This window comes from Cupressus sempervirens, chromosome 10, assembly GCF_028749045.1.
Source record: "Cupressus sempervirens isolate cs-2001-9-10 chromosome 10, ASM2874904v1, whole genome shotgun sequence".
Taxonomy (NCBI): Eukaryota; Viridiplantae; Streptophyta; class Pinopsida; order Cupressales; family Cupressaceae; genus Cupressus; species Cupressus sempervirens.
This window is the reverse complement of record NC_143127.1, coordinates 733,074,129-733,097,494: the sequence shown is the minus strand read 5'-3', so window position 1 is coordinate 733,097,494 and position 23,366 is coordinate 733,074,129. Positions and strand designations below refer to the sequence as shown.

Genomic DNA, 23,366 nt, shown 5'->3' with positions numbered 1-23,366 from the left:
TATACAGTCAATAGATATATTGCTGATAATATATTTAAATACTGATTTGCATATTATCACAGGGTTTTAAAACTACAATTTTTAATAGTCTGATCAAAATTTTAATATGGTATTAGAGTGGGTTTAAAGAATTATGTCAGATATTTAACAGTAACAATTTAATATAATTGATCTCCAATTTTTTCATGTATTCTAAAGTCGAAATGGTGAATGGCTTAAAGGTTGAGGATAGGCTAGAGGGTGCTTCAAACTTCACAGCGTGAAAATTTAGAATAGAACTCGTCTTGAACGAAAAGGACTTGGCTGGGTTAGTACTTGAAGAGAATGATTTACCCACTGATAAAAATGAGTTAGCGCAGTGGAATAAAATGATATCAAGGCATTGAGGATGATGGTTGAATCCATAAAGGATCACATTGTACCGATCATCTCTATACTTGAGACAGCTGAAGGAATGTTTATGACTTTAGAATGAATATATGAAGTCAACAACACAAGCAGAACACTTGCTTTGAAACAAAAATTACATCACATCAAGATGGCTAAAGGAGAATCTGTTACTTCCTACTTTATGAAACTTTCAGATCTAAGAGATCAACTTTCCACTATTGGTCATATTGTCAACAATAAAGAATTGTCACAATAACACAAGCAGAACACTTGCTTTGAAACAAAAATTACATCACATCAAGATGGCTAAAGGAGAATCTGTTACTTCCTACTTTATGAAACTTTCAGATCGAAGAGATCAACTTTCCACTATTGGTCATGTTGTCAACAATAAAGAATTGTCAATGTTGGTGTTAATGGGACTTCCTCACTCATTGGAATCCCTCGTCCAAGGAATTAGTGCAAGATCTAAATTTCCTAAGTTTGATCGATTACAAGCAGATTGCATACAAGAAGAATCAAGATTGATTACAAAAGGGACCAGTAAAGGTTCTACGGATGAAAAAACTCATGCACTAACTTCATAGTCCTCAAAGAAGAACAGTAAGGAAAATCACTTTAAAAGGAAGAAAGCCAAAGAATTTCACAGTAACCGTACATCCAGAAGAAGAAAGGGCGTAAAAAAAGTCAAATGTTATACCTGCAATAAATATGGACACTATTCAAATCATAGTAGACGTAATCCTACAACCCAAGCTTTTTTTACTGTAGTTGGTAAAACTGTTACAGAAAAGGATTCAGATGGATTCTTATTCTATTCAGCATTTTAAAGTCATGTACCTACTAATAATATCACATGGATAATTGACAGTGGTGCATCTTGACACATTACTAAGTTGAGAGGACATTTAAAAGAATATACACAGTAATTCATTTGATCAAGTGACCATTGGAGCTGATTCAAAATATTCTGTTGAAGGAGTTGGACCACCTCCATAAAAGTAAATTCTGGGATCTCCTTACAATTAAATACTGTTCTATTTGTTCTAGGAATCAAGCGAAATCTTGTCTCAGTATTAACATTGGAAGATGAGGGATATCACATTGCATTTGCAAGTGGTCAAATGATTATATGGCCAAAGAATTCTAATATCAAAATAACTAAGGTGATTGGAGTTCAACATGGGCATCTCTATAGACTATGCATCATCCCCACTTAAGTATTTATTCACATTTCCTCAAACTTAAGTGAAATTTGGCATAGAAGATTGGGTCAGCTACATTTTTGTGCACTGCCTATTATGGAGAAGATGGTCACCGACTTACCTAAACTTTCTCATGCGCTTGAAGGGACCTGCAAAGGATGTTCTTTTGGCAAGAACACCAAGGGTATTTTTCATAGTAGTGAAAACATATCTAAATGCATTTGAGAACTCATTCACTCAGACTTATGCAGTCCTATGTCTACTGCTTCTTTCAGTGGGCTCTTGTATTACATTATTTACGTTGATGATTACTTCAGAAAAACTTGGATCTATTTTCTCAAAAATAAAGTGTTGGATGAAGTTCTTATGAGACTCAAAGAATTTAAAGCTCTAGTGGAAAATCGATCTGAAAGAAAATCAAAATCCTGAGAACCAATAATGGAGGAGAATGAACTTCATCGAACTTTGAAAATTACTGCATTGACGCTGAGATTAAGAGGGAGTTTTGTGTCCCTTATAATCCTCAACAAAATGGAGTAGCTGAAAGGAAAAATAGAACTATTGTGGAAGCAACTAGAGCCATGATCCGTGATCAAAATCTGCAAACTTCATTTTGGGCAGAATCTTCAAGAACTGCTGTCTATATTTGGAATTTTAGTCCACATCGAATTTTGGATAACAAAGCACTTGAAGAAGCCTTGATAGGAAAGAAACCTGATACAAGTCATCTAAGAATCTTTAGTTGTCTAGTTTATATACACATGCCCAAAGATGAAAGAAGTAAGCTAGACCCCACAGGTAAGAAAGGAATATTCATAGGCTATAGTGAAACATTAAAACCTATAGGATATATATACCAAAAGAAAGAACTATTGAACTAAGTAGGGATGTCACATTTGAAGAAGTTTTTGCTTATAGAAAAGCAAGGACACTTCTGAGATTGAAGAAGAATATCAAGAAACTCCTCAGAATATTGAAGAAGATTAAACTCTTGAGATTTTCAAAGAGAAGTTCATGAATCTAAAGAAGGCGATGAACCATTATATCCTACTGACGACCCTAAAGACAACATAGTAAATCAGAAAAGGCCTCTTTGGGCAAGAAAAGTAATACAGGACACTGCAAATTTTGTAGCACCTAAAGGATTAGGAAGAGACAAATCAAGTTCTCACATTATGTTGCATTAATGAGTGAAAGTATTACTTTGAACCCATTAGTGTCGAGGAAGCCACCAATATGCAAGTTTGGAAAGATGCGATGATTGAAGAGTACTAGTCTATTGCTAAAGAACAATGTTTGGGACATAGTAATTATCTTATCTTATCTTATGTAAATGGCTATTCAAAATTAAACATGCAGCCAACAAAAGTACTGAAGAATATAACGCGAGATTTGTAGCCAGAGGATTCTCACAAAAAGAAAGGATTGACTATGATGAAATTGCTCGATATACTTCATTTACAACCATTATTGCAATTGTTGCATCTAAAATGTGGAAGATCCATCAAATGGATGTCAAAACTGCCTTTCTTAACGATGTAATTGAAGAAGCAATATATTTTGAACAACCTATAGGATTCATTATGCTTAACAAGGAAGCTCATGTTTGTAAGTTAAAGAAAGTATTGTATGGACTAAAACAGGCTCCAAGAGCTTGGTACGAAAGGATTGACTCCTATCTAATGAACTTGGGTTTCTCAAAGATTTATGCAGATTCAAACGTGTATTTCAAAGTAATCAGTGGGGAGATTTTAATCTTAGCACTTTACCTTGATGATTTACTTATCATAGGGGAAGATTACCTTAGTTAATTGTAAGCAAGAGCTAGCCTTTGAATTTGAGATGAAAGATCTGGGATTATACACCACTTTCTTGGACAGAAGTATGGCAGAAACCAGATGAGATTATACTATATCAGGGGAAATACACCATAGACATCCTAAAGAGATTTGGCATGATGGATTTTAAATTCATGTCTACACCCATGGAAACAAATCTACACAAATTAAAAGAAGCTGCAGTCGAATCAAAACTTGCAGATTCCGCTCTTTATAGGAAAATAATTGGGTCTCTAATGTATTTAGTAAATACTCAACCTGGCATTTGTTATGCAAATATTGTACTTAGTCAATTTATGTGTTAACCAAGGAAAATACACACAGTTGCTGCAAAACACATCCTAAGATATTCACAAGGCACAATTGGATTTGGTCTCAAATATTCTGCAAATGCAGACTTCAAGTTGCATGGATACACAGATCCCGACTGGGCTGGCAGTGTTGCTGATAGAAAAAGTACCTATGGTTGTTTCTTTAGTTTAGAGTCAACTATGATTTCCTAGTCCAGCAGTAAACAATCTTCAGATGCACAAAGTTCTACGGAAGCTAAATACATAGCAGCAGGCATGGAAGCTCGGGAAGCAGTCTGGTTACGAAAGGTTCTTACTGGTTTGTTTGGAAAATCCTCAAAGCCCACTATCATTCACTGTGACAACCAAATTTTGACAAAGCTCTCTGTTAATGCTATGTTTCATGATAGAACAAAGCATGTGGAGATCAATTATCGCTATGTAAGAGACATGGTAGAAAGAAATGCCATTAAATTGAAATACATCAGGATTGAAGAACAAACGACATTATCACCAAGTCTCTCCCAAGAATCAAGTTTGAATACTTTAGAGGTTAACTTGAAATGGTAGAGAATGAAGGCCTGACTAAGATGTAAACATGACTTGTTCTTGTATAAATACAAAAATATTTTTATAATCTTGATATCATTGTACTTATTGTATATCTTTGTGAGGTGACAATCTCTCTATGATACGACACTTGTACATAGCTACCTTTATTATGAGGTTACAATCTCACAATGATGGTTAATTTTTTAAAATCCATTGTGATGGTTAGAATCCATACGGTGCTATCCAAGGATATACTTTAATGGCAAATATCATAAAGCCATTATGGAGGGTAGTGCATACCGTGGTATCCAATGACATAATGGTAGATGGCTTAAAATCCTTCATGGTGAATAACACATATGGTGGCATTTGAGGATATGCCATGAAGGTAGTTTATAAATCCATAATGGTGGGAAGCACATACGGTGCTACTCAAGGATATACCATAATGGTAGATATTGTAAATCCATTATGGAGGATAGCACATACTATGGTGTCAAAGGACATATTGGTATATGTCTTAAAATCCTTCATGGCACACATGCTATGGTATCCCATGACATGCCATGAAGGTAGTTTCTTAAATCCTTTATGGTGGATAGCACATATGGTGATATCTGATGACATGCCATAAAGGTAATTTTTTTTAATCTGCTATGATGGATATTGCATAAGTTGATATCTAAAAACATGTCTCCAGCTAATGTGAAAGCCTCCCTAGCTAAAAAGGGAGTGTTGAAATTTAGCGTTTGGAGGCCGACAATGCCTCAAATAATACAGAGTATTATTTTAGAAATTTAATTATTAATCTCTTAATTTAAACTATTCTTCATATAATTGAATAATAAATTATTTATTTATTAATCACCATATTAATAAACTGATGTTATAAATTATCATATCGATTAAATGATATTATTAATCATTTTACCTATCAAATGATAATAATTATATTGATTATTAATATTATATAGTTATTATTTTATCACTACCTATACATACTATCATGACATCTTGTTATCTCCTTGACCGACTTCTTAGGGACTTTTGTTGTCGGGTAAAACAGAGACTGATGTGCCTATTGTGTTATACCTACTTTATGGCACATCGTCTCCTACCGATGTGACTCCTAATGTCATGTTAGTTCAGTGTCTATTAATAGTTATACTTGCCTTGGATTTGTGACATGAATATGCAGGGAAAAAAATATTTAAAAAAGCAGAACACACATGGTAGTGGGAAGAATATAAAATATTAAAGTGGAACAGTGATGATAGTCTAAAGTAAATACAAGAATAAATATATAGTATATACAGTCAATATGTGTGTGTGTGTATATATATTGCAGATAATATATATAAATATTGAATTGCATATTATCACAGGGTTTTTAAATTATAATTGTTAATAGTCTGGTCAAACGTTTTACATGATTCACCCACACATTGCCCCAGTATTGTTAACACCTACTTTGAAATCAATTTTCACTTTTCATGAGAAAAAAAAGTTGTTTTACATCAATTATTCCTGTCAATTGTGTAATGTCCCCTTTTTCTGTGACATTATAATTTTGTGTGGTTAGCTCACTTCGCCTAGTTTTTGGGGGCAAAAAGGTTCTTTACGGGGTTCAATTCGAGATTTGGCCTAGACATTTCTAGTTCCAGACCCATCAGAGTAGTTTTGGCAGGTTGTCCAGATGCTTACTATTTTGAGTAAGTAATCAGAGCTCAGTATTTTCGGTACCTCAGTGTTGAGTTGGAAGCATCTCGCCAAGAGCTTTCCAACGAGCTATTGCACATGTTTATCAGAGTTCATTTGGTCAGTTATTTTAATCCCTAATGACTATATGGTTTACTGACTAAGTGACTATTAAAGTACTATGTTCACTTAAGTGACTAAAGGACAAAAAAGATGCTTTATCCCACATTGCTTAAATGAGCGTGCATCACATTGGGAAAAGTAATAAAGGTAGAACAAGCTTCACATGTGAGGATAGGAAGATTATAATATTGAAAACATATATTAATCTAGGAGCTGGAAACAATTGCTGGTTATTTCTTTGAGGACGCAAACCCTTGAAGAAGTTTTGGAGGTTGGATGCAAAGCTAGCCTTCTTACAGGTTTCATCTACATTACCAATCTGACTATCATTTCTGTTTATAAGATTGGTTTACTTGGATTATTGCATGTTATTGTATTGCTGTTGTATAATACAGCAACACATTTGTGGTTATTTGTTGTAATTCCTAGTTTATATATGTATTTCTGAATATTGGAGGAAATAAACAAACTTTTCTGAGTTTTCTTGTATTGAAATCTGTTGGTTATAAATCTGTTAAAGTTCTGGAAATGGTATGAAGTGTTGGTTTTCTGTACGGTTCTAAAATCTGCACTTAATAATAAGGGTTTTGGGTAAAATATCCGGAAAGGGAAATTACAAATTGTCATGTAAGGAACTAAGTCGAACATGTTTGGCAAAGTTAGGATGAGGTGTTTGGCACCTAGTTAACTAAGCACATCCTTTATAAATGGTAATGCAATAAAGAGAAGTCTTGTGGATGTGTGCTTAGAAGAGGTTGCAACCTTCACCACATATGGAAAGGAGAGTTAAATATGGTGTCATTAATAATGAATTGAGTCTAGTCATGTTTCATCTCGATGTGAGTTCAAAAGCTTAACTGAATATCAAGATTATTAGCTTTTGAGTGAATATTAGCATAAAAAGATAAGGTTCAGATAGTTTATCTATCGAATCAAATAAAAAATAAATAAAAATAATTAAATTCAGTAAAAAAGTTATTATCACAATTTAGTGAAAAATAAAGGCCAAATAAATGAAAGCCTTACATTGCAACCTAGTACAATACAAAGCCACCTAGTTTCTATGTTTAGTAATGCCTTTAATCTATGTATTTATCTATCCTGAATGTGTTATAGTTAATAAGGATTCTCTTTAACAATATCCCTCAACAAGAGAAAGAAGTCAATGGAGGGAACTTCCTGAGCAATTATGAAAATACTTTTTGATATCATGCATGTTGGTTGAACATTGAATGGTATGCCGTCAAGCTCTACATATTTTCTAGTATAACCTGTAAAAATGATTAGTGCAGCCTCATCTTACTTTGGTACCATGTCAATATTTCATGGAGTAGCTAGGACTTGGACAATGGAGCTCTGATTTGCTGCTGAAATGCTCTAACAAGTGAGCTACTGGCCTATATGACCAGCCCATCTTTGGTCCAGGTTTGGCTTACTACCAACACACCCCTTTACCCCTTTAAACAACATAAGATGCCTGGGGCTGCTGGCTTGGCCTGGCCCTGATACCATGTTAGAAACTAGTATCTCAGGATAGTAATTATTATACAAGAAGTATAAATAAATAAAATAAGAATTGAACAAGCATACATTTTACATATTACTCAAGATATACATATTAAAAACTGTATCGGGTGAGAATTACCATAAGGCATCATTTTTGTTAAATCATTTACAAATAACATTTTGTTAAAAATAGATTGAATTTGATGATACCCCTCTAGATAACTCCACATTACCAATAGTACTTTTTGTGCATAATGATATATTGACTATAAATCTCCAAATTTACTCTTTCTCAGATGAGAGAGGATTGCCTTAAATATAAGTTAAAGGGTGGCAAAATACCTTAAGGGGTATTGGTCATGCCTATTCAAAGTAGCCATTCATACATAATTACTAATCTAAGATTCAGAGTCTATCAACTATTAAATGGTCTATGTATGCTTTATAAAGTTTTATAACCTTATGTTAGAACAAAATGTAAATTTTATAAGGGTACGGCCTCTAATAGCTTTATGTTTTAACAAGCTACATATGTACTCCCTGTCATGTACATACATGCATGTGCTCGGGCACACTTGCTTTTAGGCACAGATGTATATATTTGCTCAGTATAAATTTATATTCTGACTAGGCTATTGCCAATATTTTTGTTAAATTTGTTTTCCACTTAAAAATGTTTAATTCATTTTCTTTTTTAAAGTTTTTTCTCTTTAATTTTCTTTTCTTTAAAGTTTTTTCTCTTCGATTTTCTTGTAGGATTATATTCAATCAATCTTCTAAACTTAAGATAGAAAATATTGTTTTGGCACTAATTTTTTGTGCTATCTAGCTTTTTAAGATTGTTTTTCCATAATGCATTAGATGATCATCATAAAATAGTTTTGTTGTCCGGTAATTACAAATTGTTACTACTTGTTAGTTAGTGAAAGGGGTTTGTAGTTGGGATGGTCGCGACGTTTGGCATTGTAACCCTTCGACCCTTTTATGTGTTGGGTATTTCCATCTGAAAGTGGGCATCATATGATATGATATAGGACTGGTTATTGCCATTGTCGTATTTGCTGTTGTAGACATTGATGACTCAATAAAGAAGCTTGTGAGTTCTCTGAAGCACTGCGTTCTTTGTTCTTCTGTTACATTACTAGTTATTCTCGTATGCTTTAACTAAGTACCTACGAGGCAAACATTTGGCATTGTTGCCGAGGATTGAACCCAAGTCACTCGCATGACAAGCGGGAATACTCACTACACGTGATAATTCAGAATGTATATGCGTTTGATGTTTTGGAATGTAAATGTTAGCAAACACGTAACACTCATATAATACCTCTATATTGTGATACACTGCCGTAGAGGCTTACATATAATATCCATAGATATGTATGTACAGGTTTGTGTGCGTACAGGAATAATGCACCCTGTTATTGATGGATAGAAAGATTTCATCCAAAGTTTTGAGAAAACATCCAATATGTCAATAAGTGCTTTGCCGAGAATAACAAAGGCTCTTCTAGGAATCCTCACATCCTCTCTTTTCAGTATATCCTCTTCAATATTTTTGTTTAGTATTTATTCACATTCTAAGTAGGCAATGTCAACATTAGTCGAATGTGCATTCCAACCTAAAACTATTTTCTACTTTTGTAATCTACCATATCACCTTTTTTAAGAAATTGATTTTGATAGGTTTTGCTGTTAATCTTTTGTTCTCTGTATCATTTTAGGATATTTATTTTCATTATTCATTCATTGATGCTCCTTGTCATATTGACGACATGAATGACCCTTATAGAAAGTTCTTTGTCCTCTTTGGTTTGGAGTTCTGGTTAGTATGTTTCTAGTAATTTTTCTAATACTACATAAATATTTTTCTGATAAGATTTTTTTCGATCTGTTTTAGCCTTAGTTACTGATTTGGGTACGTGAATCGGATCTGTGGATTTGCGATTTTTTTGTTTTTCCCAATTAGGATTCGTGAATATATATATATTACTGATCTTGACCAAGCCCCAACTAGGAATAGAGGTTTATATATATATATATATATATATATATATATATATATATATATATATAGTATATCATGTATATTTCTCTCAGTTTTTAGTATATATAATTCATAAAAGGGTCATTTTAGCTCTAGAAAGCAAAAAAGTATATTTAAAAAAGTCATATTAAATAACTTAGACTCACTTAAACCCGTCGATCCTTGAGGATTTGTGCTGGGTCCTTGAGGATTCGTGCAGATCCGGGCAGGATCCTTGTTTTACACAATGGATTTGTTCGGATTCGTGATCTGGGCAGGATCCTTGTTTTACACAGTGGATTCGTCCGGATTCGTGGCCCATGAATCACGAATCCCGACAAATCCATTGTGTAAAACAAGGATCCTGCCCGGATCTGCATGAATCCAGGCATGAATCTGGATCCAGATCGGACCCGAATCCGGATCCGTCGTCTAGGGCATGAATCTGGTAACTAAGGTTTTAGCTTTTGCCTAGTTTGGATTCCCACACTATTCAATTTTTTTTGAATACCGATTAAATTCTCTGTGGTAGTTACACCATTAATATACAGCAAAAGAGTTACCAAGGTGATCCATCCTTGACAGCTATGCTTGCAATTCCAGAAGACCCATGTAAATGAATTGACAAATTTCTGTAGACCTTTTTTTAACGACTTCAAAATATTTGCTCTTCCCAGGTGAGATCCAATACATTAGTAGATATTTCACTTAATTCAATTATTGTATTGATCTGTATTGGTTGGAAGTATAATCTAAGATCTCCTTTGCAGCGTGTGGAATTTTCTGTTCAATGCTTTCAAAAGAATATTTACAGATATCCAACTTTTTCTGTGTCAAAATTTTTATCACTTCATGCAGTTATTATGTTGACCTGTAATTTCAGATGTTCTAGCCGCTTAATGAGATGATGTGTTCTATTTCCATACTTGATTGCACATTTAAAAGCATATTGGTGGGTAGCTCTTTGTTCACTATTTAGATTGCTGACAGCTTTATGTATGATGTTCTTCTGGTGAGATCGGATTACTACGTCGAACTATATTTTCATCTTTTCATTTATAGTTGACATAATAAAGTTGGTGAACATGCAATCCTTCTTCAAATGGGATTTTGATTTTCATGTCAACAAATAATGCGTTAAATTCTGAAGGCATGAAGACAACTTTCAATCTTATTTCCTTCTTAATGTATCCTTAAGTCCTGTAACTTCTCTATCCTTGGATAGAATTAATAACTGGTTTTGTTGCTATTTTATAAAGTACAGAGGGGAGAAATGGTTCATTATGTTTTCTTAGGTAAGAAAAAGGGATTGTTTCTGAACCTCTGTGGTTTGTGTACAATAGATTGCTCCTAATTAACTTCAGGAAACGTTTTAGCTAAGATTAATGAATTTTCAAGGTGACTAACATAACAAATTTAAAGTGGAAGGTTATTGTTGATGTTGACAATTAACATTTCAATTGTAATCACCAGTTGATCAATTACAAATTTGATTGACAAGCCCAACATCAACTATTAATAATTCAGAATATACACCTGACGTTAGAATCCTGCTTTCATGGCAGGGTTGCTTTGGGGAAGATACCTACACGCCTTGGCCCAATCAATGCTTACACTTACATCAGTGGAAGGTGGGTCGGTAAGTTTCTCCTATACGGATGGAGAGCAAGTCTTGGGGATGAGATATTATATGCTATTTTATCTCTAATTGTTAAACTCATAATCTGATAGTGTTTATTTTTTTATTGCTCTCATTTCAAAATGTCTGGTTGACCGTTGAGGCTATACACCACCTTTTATAAGACCTAAATACAAAAGAGCCAATACTAAAAGTAACAATATTGTATCTGGCCAAAGTTCGGATTTATTAATGAAAGATTTGATATTCTGTAGGAATCCTTATGCAAATTCAGAATAACAATAGATATAGACATGATGCTTTTCTATGAAAGAACTTTTAGGCATTCTTTATGGATGCATTGGTGTGTGGAAAAGCAGTTTACAGCAGATTTGTGTGCTAATACTTGTACACAAACCCAGATTTGTGTGGTCGTAATCATAAATTTCAAGCTGTCCAAATGAAGAGTTTATCTAAAATAATAGAGTACAGTGCAGCATGTATGCTTTGGTAGTAAATGACTGTTTGGTAAGTTCTGTATGTAGTTGATGAAGGTATTACTAAGTTAATAATAAAATATTTCACTGAATGATATGTTTGTATTAATTGTGCCCTGAATGATAGTTCCTAAGTTTACAGTACGGTTTTCTGCCTACTTATATGTGTGGAGACATTCAAATTGGCAAAATAGAAGCCAAATATTTGATTATAGCTTGTACAGTTTGATTAGTAAGTTAATAATAAAATATTTCACTGAATGATATGTTTGTATTAATATTGCCCTGAATGATAGTTCCTAAGTTTATAGTATGGTTTTCTGCCTACTTATCTGTGCCGAGTCATTTAAATTGGCAAAATAGAAGCCACAGATTTGATTATAGCTTGTACAGTTTGATTCTAGCTTCTCAGTCAAATGTGCTGGAATGTCTCACACCATGATTCCGACCAGCTGGGATGGCTTCTTTTGTAGACAGGAATGCTCCAGAGATAGAACTTGTAATTAAATAAATAAATATACAGTGGCAATGTGTGCATATATGCATTACTGACCTGCAATATGCTCCATGCTCAATGAGGAAGAAACTAACAATTTTTAGCTTTCTGATATGACCACCTTATTCAATTTCATTTTAAATTACAAAACTAAGGTTTTTGAATGTGAAATTGTAAGAAATTTCATTAATCCACCCTGCGCTTATCTTCCTAATAAGCAACATTGAAATGCAACATGAAATAAAAGATTTGTAGTACTGATTTTTTTAACAGATATAAACAGAAGTAATCAGGTCCATGATTTCGTAGAAATTCTAGTAAAGCATTTCCTTTTCTATGCTCGGTGTAATATTTAGAGGTTGTATTAGGTAAGACAGAACTTTCCCTTCATTGCATAATAATTATAATGCATCTTCCCAATCAGTCATCTGTGATAGTATTAGCATACATTGGTAAATAACACTGACAAGTAAATATACATTGCCCATAAGAATGAGTATGAAACTGCATACACTGATTTGACTTTATGACAACAATGCTTATTGTAGCTCACATTATAATATCTGTTTCTGTATTTAGTTTAATTGTATCTTCAGTGTCTAAAATTTGTGTTTGGAGAAATTGACTGGTTTTCTTATATTTCTATGATTATTTAATAGACTGTCTAACAAAGAGACTGTTAGGTGCAGGCCGAGATTGTAATCATTTAGAATATTTTTACTGTTTACCTGAGAGACATTTAATGTATTGTGATTTATTGTCCTGAGCTGTAGGAAGGATATTATGGGCTCAGTATATTACTTCCACACATCTATTATACCTTTGAACATTTTTAGTGCTAGTTTAAATTTAATATCAGGAGTGGAAAATTTATTGAATGGCATGAGAAATTCATTTGGTGAGTGAGGGTAGTGGGATTTAAATACGATGCCTAGATTTTCCTTTATATTGTTTAGGTTGGTCTGCTTGTATAATCTTCTAATGGGTCAAGGTTAAAGGCCAATTCAGTATTTTGATCGTCGGACAATTCCAGAGAAGTATAAGAAAGAGTTCCAACTACTGTATATTCTTTGTCATGGTAAAATCATTAAATAGTTTGATGATACTGAAAATGGTACTCTGTTGTTTAAATACTTTATATACTTTTTTTGTACTGTTATTACAGGCCTTTGGGTAAGGGTCAACGTGGAGAGGTTTATGAAGTAAATGACAATAAAGTTGCCATTATAGTTGATAGTGATGAAATCCCAAAATGGAATACTTCAAAGGAAGAGAAGGGTTCTGGGCAAGCTGAAAGACCTTCTTTGTACTTGGTTGACAGTAAGTATTTAATATTGTGGAAATATCCATGTAGCCTTAATATTCTGGTTTGTGGGCTGGGATGGTTTAATCTTCTCTTTCTAAGCTTAAGAAGGGCAGGATTTGTATATTTTCTTGTTTCCTATGTTTCTCAGTTATTTATTATTTCATATTGTTAGATGTTTCTTTGTGAATAATAAAGATTACATGATCTCAATTATCCTTTAAATTCACTCGTTCTAAGTTTTTAATCACATTTATTATTGGCATCTTGAATTTGATTACATGGTGTTCCTTGAATTGCCTTCCAGGTGGGTTTACTACATTCTTCTTCTGTGCTCTCTTTAGGTAGTCAAAGTCATGGTTGGAAAACTTGCCAAAAGCAAAAACCCTTAAAGGCTGAAAAAAAACTCAGGAACTAAATTTTTTTGCATTAATTTGATTAGAAATGCATTGTTTTTTTGCAAAATTCAATGAGGAGATGCATCCAACAAGTTATTAAATGAGTGCATGAAATAAACAAGCTTAGTCTAGATATATTTAATTGATTTAAATGCAAATCGGGTAAATTGGTTACAAAATGACATCATTATGTGGAATGCTAATGGCTGGTAGCCTGATAGTCTGAAGCAATTTTTTTTTGTTAATACAACATCAAAACATTTTACATCTTCCTCTTTCCATCTCTAGTAAGGACTAGTGGAGAGGTAGAACTAGAGGGTCTAGTCCTAGGAGTCCTTATGGCTGTGCCTTGCTCGACATGATAGGTTGTGGCTCGATATCTATCCTAGATGCAAATGTTACTTGCATTGGCAATGACTTCTCATCATCCTCAACCTTCCCATCTTCCTCAATGTCATCCAAATCCCCCACCCCTCCTATATAGCCTGCTTCTCCATATGGTAGATGTCATCCTCGACAAACTGTGGAGGCTACTCCTATGTAATCCAATCACTGTAAGGAGTTATATCATTCAAATCAGTTGGACCATTTGATGCTAACTTGACCTTCCAAGGGCGCAATTGGAAATTATTAACAATGTTACACGGGGATTTGCACCCCCCCTCCAAACCTCGGAGTACCTGTCCCTAAGACGTCCTCGCACCGGGTACTCTTGTACCCAAGTATCCCCATCTCCGCCATTGCGCAACCATGCTGCTGCTGGAATGGGACTTCAATTTCTATTTGAATTTTGATTTTTGAATGTTACTATTGGGTGTTTAGTGTGTTACTATGTTGAATGTTCAATGGTTCTAGTTCATGTTGCAATTTTGCTATGTTCAAGTATCTTAATTTGGTATGCTCTGCTGAAACATCATTTCAATAACAAGCACTTCAAGTTCTATATGTAAACTATACAACATCGCTCCCTGCCCATCCTCCCCTTGCTGCCGTCCCCTGGCCGTTTCCCCGCTGTCTCGAAATGAGGCTCATTTTACCCCTGTACCGGAAACTCGTCCCGACATCCCACTGTCTTGACGTACCCCAGTACTGTTGTTACATTGAAATTATATTGCACAAAGACAGGGTCATTGAGGCATTTCTAAGCGAACTTATCTGTCTTCTTCGGGTGGATGGTCTGGAACAAGCTTTGATTTCGCTTACACCTGGATGAACTACAAATCTTTATGTCTTGGCATAAAATTGCTGCAAATAACCTTTTCGAAGGTTGGGAGTGTGTTTCTTCATGAGAGTGTGTTTCTTCATTTAGGGAACAAAAAATATCCATAAAATTGAAATGAGAATGAGTTTTTTTGTTTTGCATCCTGGACATTATATTCTTCTGCTACCAAGTTTTTGGCAAAAGCTCAGTGATTTTTTATGGAAAACCCAGCGATTTTTTGTGGCGAGTTAATGGCGTAAATACTTGTGAGCTTGAACAACTTGTGAGTTTTTTAGTACTCGGCGAGTATTTCATCTATGGTCAAAGGGATAGATTTTTCTGTGAATTCGCTCATTTATGTGTTTCAATCATGGATGTTAATCATTAACTGAAGAAAATTACATTTTGATATTGCCCCTTAGTCAATCAGCATGGATTTTTGTTGCCGAACCTAAATGCTTCTATTCAAATTGCATGTTCGATATTTGAGTTCTTGGTTCCTCAGCCTTGGTTTGTTGAGATATGAGTTTACTGTTTCATATATAGGATAGCTATGTACATCATGACTGTTGTAGTGCTAGAGATTTGGCTTCTAAAAGATGTTCGAATGCAATGTTACTAATCTTTGTTGTATGTCTACACTGTTCATTTCCTCTACTTTTGCAACACTCTCAGGGTTGACATCACTGTCATTTCTACAGAGGACTTATTAAATTATTCATTGTCTTTTGCTTTGCATGTACCACGTGTTTTTTGTCTTTTTAAAGCCATGCCATTGCAGGATCTTCTGGGTACGACTTCTAATAGGCATCTAATCCATATCATTCTCTTTAGTATGTATTTTCTGTTCTCAACATCTCTGTATGTGGCGTTCTCAGAGGAAGTGACTCTGGTTTATGCAAATACCCTAGTGGCTTCTGATGGTGACAACAAAAATGAGTGAACAGAGGCTAGTTTCTTTTGGGAAAATTGCATAGTGTGTAGCCGTACAGGTTATGTACTTGATAGTTCATATGTTTGGTGGCCATTTGGAATAAAGAATGATTATTATATGTGTGTTTTGACTCTGAGCATGTATGGCTCTTAACTTATCGTTGGTTTTTGCATGTTTGGATTTTCTAGTTGTGTCTGTTACAAATAGAGGTTGCAAGGTGTTTTTCAACTGACACACGTTCCTGGGACATACCCTACCAATAATATGGCTGAGCATATATTCAAGTATCTCTTATATCAATCCTACCTGCTAGTGTTGCGTGCTCTGTAGGATCAGAACTGTTTAAGTATCAGCTGCCTGCTAGAGCTATCCCTTGTGTGCTGATACCTGGTGTCCCAACTCCCCTTTATATCCAAAAGAGCACAAACAGATCGTTCCCAGGAGTTCTTTATAATATATAACACATTGGTTGGGAAGGAAAGGGATGAGAAGAGTAGAAAGTGCACCTTTAACCAGCATCGCTTTTGATGTTTCTAATTTTATTAATAAGAAAAGATCAAAATAAATCCGAAATCACTGGTTCTATTTTCAGCTTTTCCATTATTCATCACCAGTGATCAACTATCAAAGTTAAAACTCTCAAAGGAATACCCAAATACTCGTAAGTATAAGTATAAAGAGATACTCTTTTCTGTGAAAACTTAATTTTGGTTCATCCTTTCTTAAAAACAGAAATTCCATTTACTCTATCATCACTGGTTTCCTGCAGCTTTGTTAAAAGTGTCTAGAAAAAAGTTAATTCCCTCCAAAGATGGGTTTTAAATCATCATAAAAATGCAAATCCAGGAGTTGACTCCCCCATGTAAAGAGATTTATCTAATCTGCCCTCGCAGTCTAGCTGCAACAAATAATAAAGTGAATCTGCAGCCATGGTAAAGATAAAGAGAGCAATAGGTTATCATGGTATGTAGAATCCTGTCTTCTTACCGAAACTCTCTCAACTGCTCTGGAGTGGGCGTGTTTTCCTGCTTTACCCTGTTGTTTTGGGCTGAGGTGAGCCTCTACTCTGTTGGGAATTGAATCGGTAATCGTCTTGCAGTTTTTGGTATAGCCTAGCTTGTTCCCATTTTCCCCATGCGTGTCTTCTTGTGGATTTATTTCTTTCCAAGAAACTGCCTGAAGAAATTTGGTTCATGCTGGGTAATCATTAATGGAAGCCTAATTTATTGATTTGGAAGCGGATTCCGGAAGCGGATATGAGATGCGGGGAAAAAAATTTGCGGATGCAGATGTGGAAGGAGGTGTGTGTGTGCATGTGCAAAGAAATGCAAGAAATATACAAAAAATAAATCTTTTGAATATCAAAATCATGTTTACAACTTGAATTGGCCAAAATGTTTCTTAGCTTGAATTAGTTGCCCTTTCCTCATGAACTACACTATATAAAGCATCCTTGTCTTCATGTCTACTATTTAAGAAGATGGCCTTCAATTCAAATACATGATGCTTTTGCCACAGTATATGATATGTCATCTTGATAAATTGTATCATCAACCTTGTATTTAATATATTTTTCTTGTTGGAGTCTTGTAGTAGATTGCACATGGATTCCAAGGCACATGGATTCCAAGCCATCTTATGCCTTTGTATTTCAATTCACTGTCAGACAAGTGGATAATATCCTTTGCTTCAGTCTCTGTGATTTTTATATTTTTGCCTGCATAAGAAAATATACTACTTCTTTGATGGTTACCACTGTATCATTTACATGGGGATATTAGCGACCTTTTTACTTCGTATTTAAGTGCTATGATTTTGCTTTCTTATAAAATTTCTGTAGTTGAATGCTTAAAAATTGAGTTGAACAGAGTTTTATTTTTCAGTTATGTTCATAAGAAAGGATGGCAACATCGGTTCAGGACATACTGTATCCCAGAGGATGTGATCCCACGCATATTATCACCAGCTTATTTTCATAATTACCATGCACAAGCATCAGAAGGATCTTCTGATTCTGGTGCATACAAATCTTTGTCAAGATATGATGATTATTGGTTAACTAGTGAGATGCCATCACAAATCAAAGCAAAGCCAAGTGAAGCAGGGCCAATTAGTGTTAGGATTAGGTCCCATTCAGAAATCTTTTCGAAGGCTGTCTAGATTTGTGCCTCCATGAGTACTCACAAGCAATTCAATTGGTTTGGATTCCTCTGGGTGCATCTGGATTCTCTGTGCGTGCTGGCCGGAAGTCAGCCACAGGCTTCCAGATGCATCCGGAGGCCTGTGGCTGGCTTGCAGCCAGCATCCGCAGGGAATCCAGATGCATCCAGAATCTGCATGTATCCGCTTCCGAATGATGAAAGCAATAATTACACCATGAAGGATTGTTTTTCAGTCTATATGAAAGCAATAATTGAAGCAATAATTACACCATGAAAGCAATAATTACACCATGAAGGATTGTTTTTCAGTCTATATTGGGTTTTGTGATAGGTCATTTGCAAATAATTGATCAAAAGGCTTTTCAAAGGCTAAAGGAGCAAGTTTATAAAACATGCTACTTTATGGAAAGGGTTAAATTCAAGCCTCTAGTTTATAACATTAGAGCATCTTTTAGATGACTTTAATATCCCCTCTTCTGTAAGGAAATGCTCTCTTGAAACAAAGGTGGAGGAGGTTATGTCAGCAAACAATCATATGCAAAGCTTGCATATGTATTTTAAAGGATGCCATTAACTGCAAGCAATCATTTGAGCTTGCCCTTTGTTTCCCCACTTGCATGGCAGTGGACTATCTTCGATGGTTTTGATGATGAACTTTGAAAATGTAATGGTGTTCTGTTAGGTATGTTGTCATTGATGTTAAAGGTTGATAATTAAGGTGGTTTAAGTTTCAAAGAATTGGCTTGAGCTGCTTGTTGTGTGCCATGTCAGATTTTATGCCTTGTCAGCATTTGAATATTCCAAGGGATAATTTCTTTCTTTTATATGTGGTGGCTAACATAAATATATATCACATATAGTAATGGTTGCTTTTTAACAAAGTCCTAAGTTTTGTGTGATGGATTTCAAATTCCTTGAATTGAGTATGACCATGTCAACTTGGATCTAAGGATGCCTGAGAACATTGGAAATTATGTGTGTTAAGGAATGTTAGATCAGAGGTAGAAGATTACCTTATAAGTAATTGCCAGACAATGACAGATCTGATTGCTTTAATTCTGATATTGATCACAGCAGAGGTATAGATTAAATGCTTTGTATAAATTCCTGATATCTTACTTGTCTTTTGCTCTTTCAATGAATATTACTGATGCTACTTTAGTATTTGTAGGTTGACATATATAAGTGCAGATTGCTGGTAGTAACATGTATTGTGTGTTTTTCCAAATGATCAGATCACTTAATATATATAAATAATGAATGGTTGTGTCTCTACATGAGGCTACTCTTAACCAGTATTTACTAATGACATTCGGTGGTTATGCACTTCAAAGAGTCCGATCATTATTGGCATATGATATTTCACAATAACCAATCTTAGTCGGTGATATGGCACAATGAAGTAGTTCATGATAACAGTAGAATCATATTCACAGTACAATTGCTGCTTCATAGCAGAGTTTTGAATCAGATTGAATCAGTTTGTGCAATCAATTAAGATACATATATGTGTGCGTGTATATATATATATACATGTATATGTATGAGAGCAACAATCAGATAGAGGACATCCAAACGATGCTACAAATTCAACACTCCCTCTTACCGAGGGAGGATATGACTATCTCACAAAATGATGATCTAGATTGCATCAAATGCCCATCAACACAATTATATGATATCCGACACATTCTGGGACAATAACTAGGTTCACACATAAACTGACTTAGTGCTTTGCTGCCATGAGGTGAATCTTCTTAGGTTCACACATAAACTGACTTAGTGCATTTGTGGCATAACAAATATCAAGAGGAGTATTCACTAAGTACAATAATAATCCAATTATCTGTCTATAATATGTAGGATCAGTGGCCTCGTGTTCCTCAACTTTGAGTTTATGAAGATTTTTCTCCATAGGTGTGGATAATGATTTGTAGTCCATCATGGCCAAATCTATTCAATATGTCAGTGGTATACTTCCCTTGGTTTAGGTAAAATGTATTCTTCTTTTTGTCTTACTTACAATCCCAAGAAGTAGTGTAGAAGACCTAAATCTTTCATTTCGAATTTAGATATGAGTTCTTGCTTACACTTTTAACAATAAGATGATCTTCACCAGTTATATATCTCCCTCTGATTTCTTGAAGTATATGTTATGATCTGCTTCATTTCTTGAGTACCCTAATTTGACAAGATAGCTATCTATTCTCTCATACCATGCCCTAGGGGCTTGCTTAAGACCATATAGAGCATTCTGCTGTTTGCACACATGTGACTTCTTGTCAAGAATAACAAACCCTTCTGCCTGTTGCAGGTATACTTCTTCATTAAATGACTCCGTTCAAGAATGTTATCTTTACATCCATTTGATGTACAATGCAGCTATTGCAATTATGGGTTTGATAGATGTGTAACAAGCAACAAGAGCAAATGTTTCATCATAATCAATTCCTTCCTTCTATGAAAATCCTCTGGCCACAAACTTGGCCTTGTATTTTCAATGCTGTCATCAGGTGCCTGTGTTATTTTGAATAACCATCTTGAGGAAACAACTAATTTATTTTTGGGTCTTGGTACAATATCCCACACATCACTTTTTAATATAGATTGATATTCCTCAATCATGGCATCCTTCTAGGCTTGGGATTTTAGGGCTTCTTCAACATTATAAGGTTCATAATTTGAGGACTCATTTTGTGAGTAACATAACATGAATGATTTCTAGTCTTCTTGGTTTCTCTAAGGATATTATCGGGGGCCACATTGTTTTCTTCTATCATTCTTCTTGCCCACAAGGGTCTTTTCTTATTGAGTGAGTTATCTGTAGGATTAGGTGTTGTGGGTCCATCATCTTCTGTACAATTCTCCCTCTCAATCATAGTGTTTTCATTATCCTCAGAATTGGGATCATCATTAGATTCTTCTATATTTATAAAAGTTTTGAAAGCAATATCTTTGTCGAACTTGACATCTCTATTGGTTTCAATTGTCCTTGACCTTGGCACGTATAGTTTGTAGGCTTTGGAAGAATCACCATAATCGAAAAATATGCCTTTCTTTCCTTAGCGTTCTAGTTTAGTTCTTTTCTCCTTAGGAATATGAATATATAAAGGACAACAGAAAATTCGTAGTTGACTGAGATCAGGTTTGTTCCCTGAGAAGACTTCTATAGGTGTTATGTTTTCTAGAGTTGCATGAGGGTATCTGTTTTGAATATATCAGCTGTATTGGATGCTTCGGCCCAGAATGTTATATGCATATTTTGGTCATGCATCATAGCCTTAGCTACTTCAATAACAATTCTATTCTTCCTTTCTGCTACTCCATTCTATTGAGGATTATATGGTACAATATACTCCCTCTTAATGTTGTGAAATAGGATCTCAGCAAATGTAATAATGCTATTATATTTCTATGTGTTCCAATTGCAATACGAAATGCATATATATAGGAGAAGAAGAGACATGTCTCTATGTTAATCAATATTGGTTATAGTAAATTAATAATCATTAGACATATTAACAACAATAAATATATATATATATATATATATATATATATATATATATATATATATATATATATATATATATATATATATATATATATATATATATATATATATATATATATATATATATAAAATTAATGATCAATCACAAGCAATAATGTTTAACCAATAACCATTAGAGATTAACTCTAAATCAATTTAATCCGACAAAAGCTACAACATTATAACTCCCTCTTAGCTAGGGAGGATTGTTATAGAACACATTAAACTGTTAAGTATATGAAGATATATCATCTGAGTATGATATTCCTGGAATGGTATATTTAAGAATATCAACATATATCCATCAACTTAGATGTTATCTTTCAATTTAATCTGAAGTATGATTCGACAAGAAATATCAATCATGTGGAAATATCAATCATGTGATATTCATCATACTTATATTCTTTTTGGTATGTGCACTGGCATCAAATCCTTGATACCTAGCAAAAGAATATGTTACATCCTAGTAGGATATGAGTTATCTGATTTCCAACACTTCGGGACAATTAAGTCGACCAGATTAACAAAAATCACAATGTCATGAACAATATCATGGCAATTATTATGATCTTTGGCACTTCGGGACAATAACTTAATGAAGTTTGATCATAATACGTTTGTTATCACGACTTCTGGCACTCTGAGACAACAACTTGATGAAGTTTGTCACGATAACAGGTCTACCATTTATAAGATCTTCACCTTAAAATGGCTACCTTCTGATTATGTATATGTGTCAATGAAAGATTGTCACTTTTCATGACATAATCCACATATAAAAAATAGTTTCCACCATGAACCAAGTTAGAGGGTGGAACAAGGGATTTCACCTCGATTTCTCTCTCACAAAGAAGAATGCATTAGAAGGAAATTCACTTAGAACTTTTCTCTCATAGAGAAGATATCATTCGCAAGGGATTTCACTTCAAAATTCTCCCTCTAAACAATGATCCTAGGAAGTTAGGTCTTATAGTTACTCCCTTATAGACTCTCTTTGCCCAAAGAATGCCTATTGGACTCCCTATGAATTTGATAGCGATCTTCTGACTTTCTGGAGATGAGTCGTTACTTACTCCATCAAAATCATTTCGCCATGAGTATCAATCTTCTAAGCTCCTGCCTTTCTTTCGAGCTTGATCATCAGACAACTAATGAGTTCGAGATCACAACTTCTATGGAGATATTGTCATAAGATTGACTTTGCACAATATGCCTAATGTACCATTCTTCTTTTCCTGCAAGATCATCTTTAGATACATAGGTAAAGATCAAGGAAAAATAGCTCATATTGTACATGTAGAAATACAAATGAGAGAGACTATAATGATTAGATAATTTTTATATTGAAGAATAATAAATACTTATCTGTACATGAGGGTCTTGGACATTTGAAAATGGAATATCTCCTTTCTAAGATGGTTCAATTGGGAATGAAACATTTGTTATTATTCACCCCCACAATGTAAATTTCCACTTATTCCATTGTTTAGAATTCCAGTCGCTCGCTCATCTTCCCCTTCACTTCTATTTGATGGTATTCCATATGGACTTGTAGATTCATTTGATATTATTT

At 34.4% G+C, this 23,366-nt stretch overlaps 1 protein-coding gene across 7 annotated transcripts in view; it reads left to right on the top strand.

Moving 5' to 3' along the window:
• The window catches only part of LOC149535938 (uncharacterized), a 280,772-nt gene that overhangs the window by 72,323 nt on the left and 185,083 nt on the right, over positions 1-23,366 (top strand). For 4 of the 7 annotated variants that reach the window (XR_016357873.1, XR_016357872.1, XM_089806831.1 and 1 more), the window contains exon 8: positions 13,405-13,559. Coding sequence is in view for 4 of the 7 variants with exons in the window: in XM_089806831.1 (XP_089662957.1) it covers positions 13,405-13,559 (155 nt within the window). In the remaining 3 variants the exon portion in view is untranslated. Of the gene's footprint in view, positions 1-11,193; positions 11,260-13,404; positions 13,560-23,366 lie in introns of all 7 variants that reach the window. The other 3 variants (XR_016357871.1, XM_089806829.1, XM_089806828.1) reach the window with 1 other exon arrangement.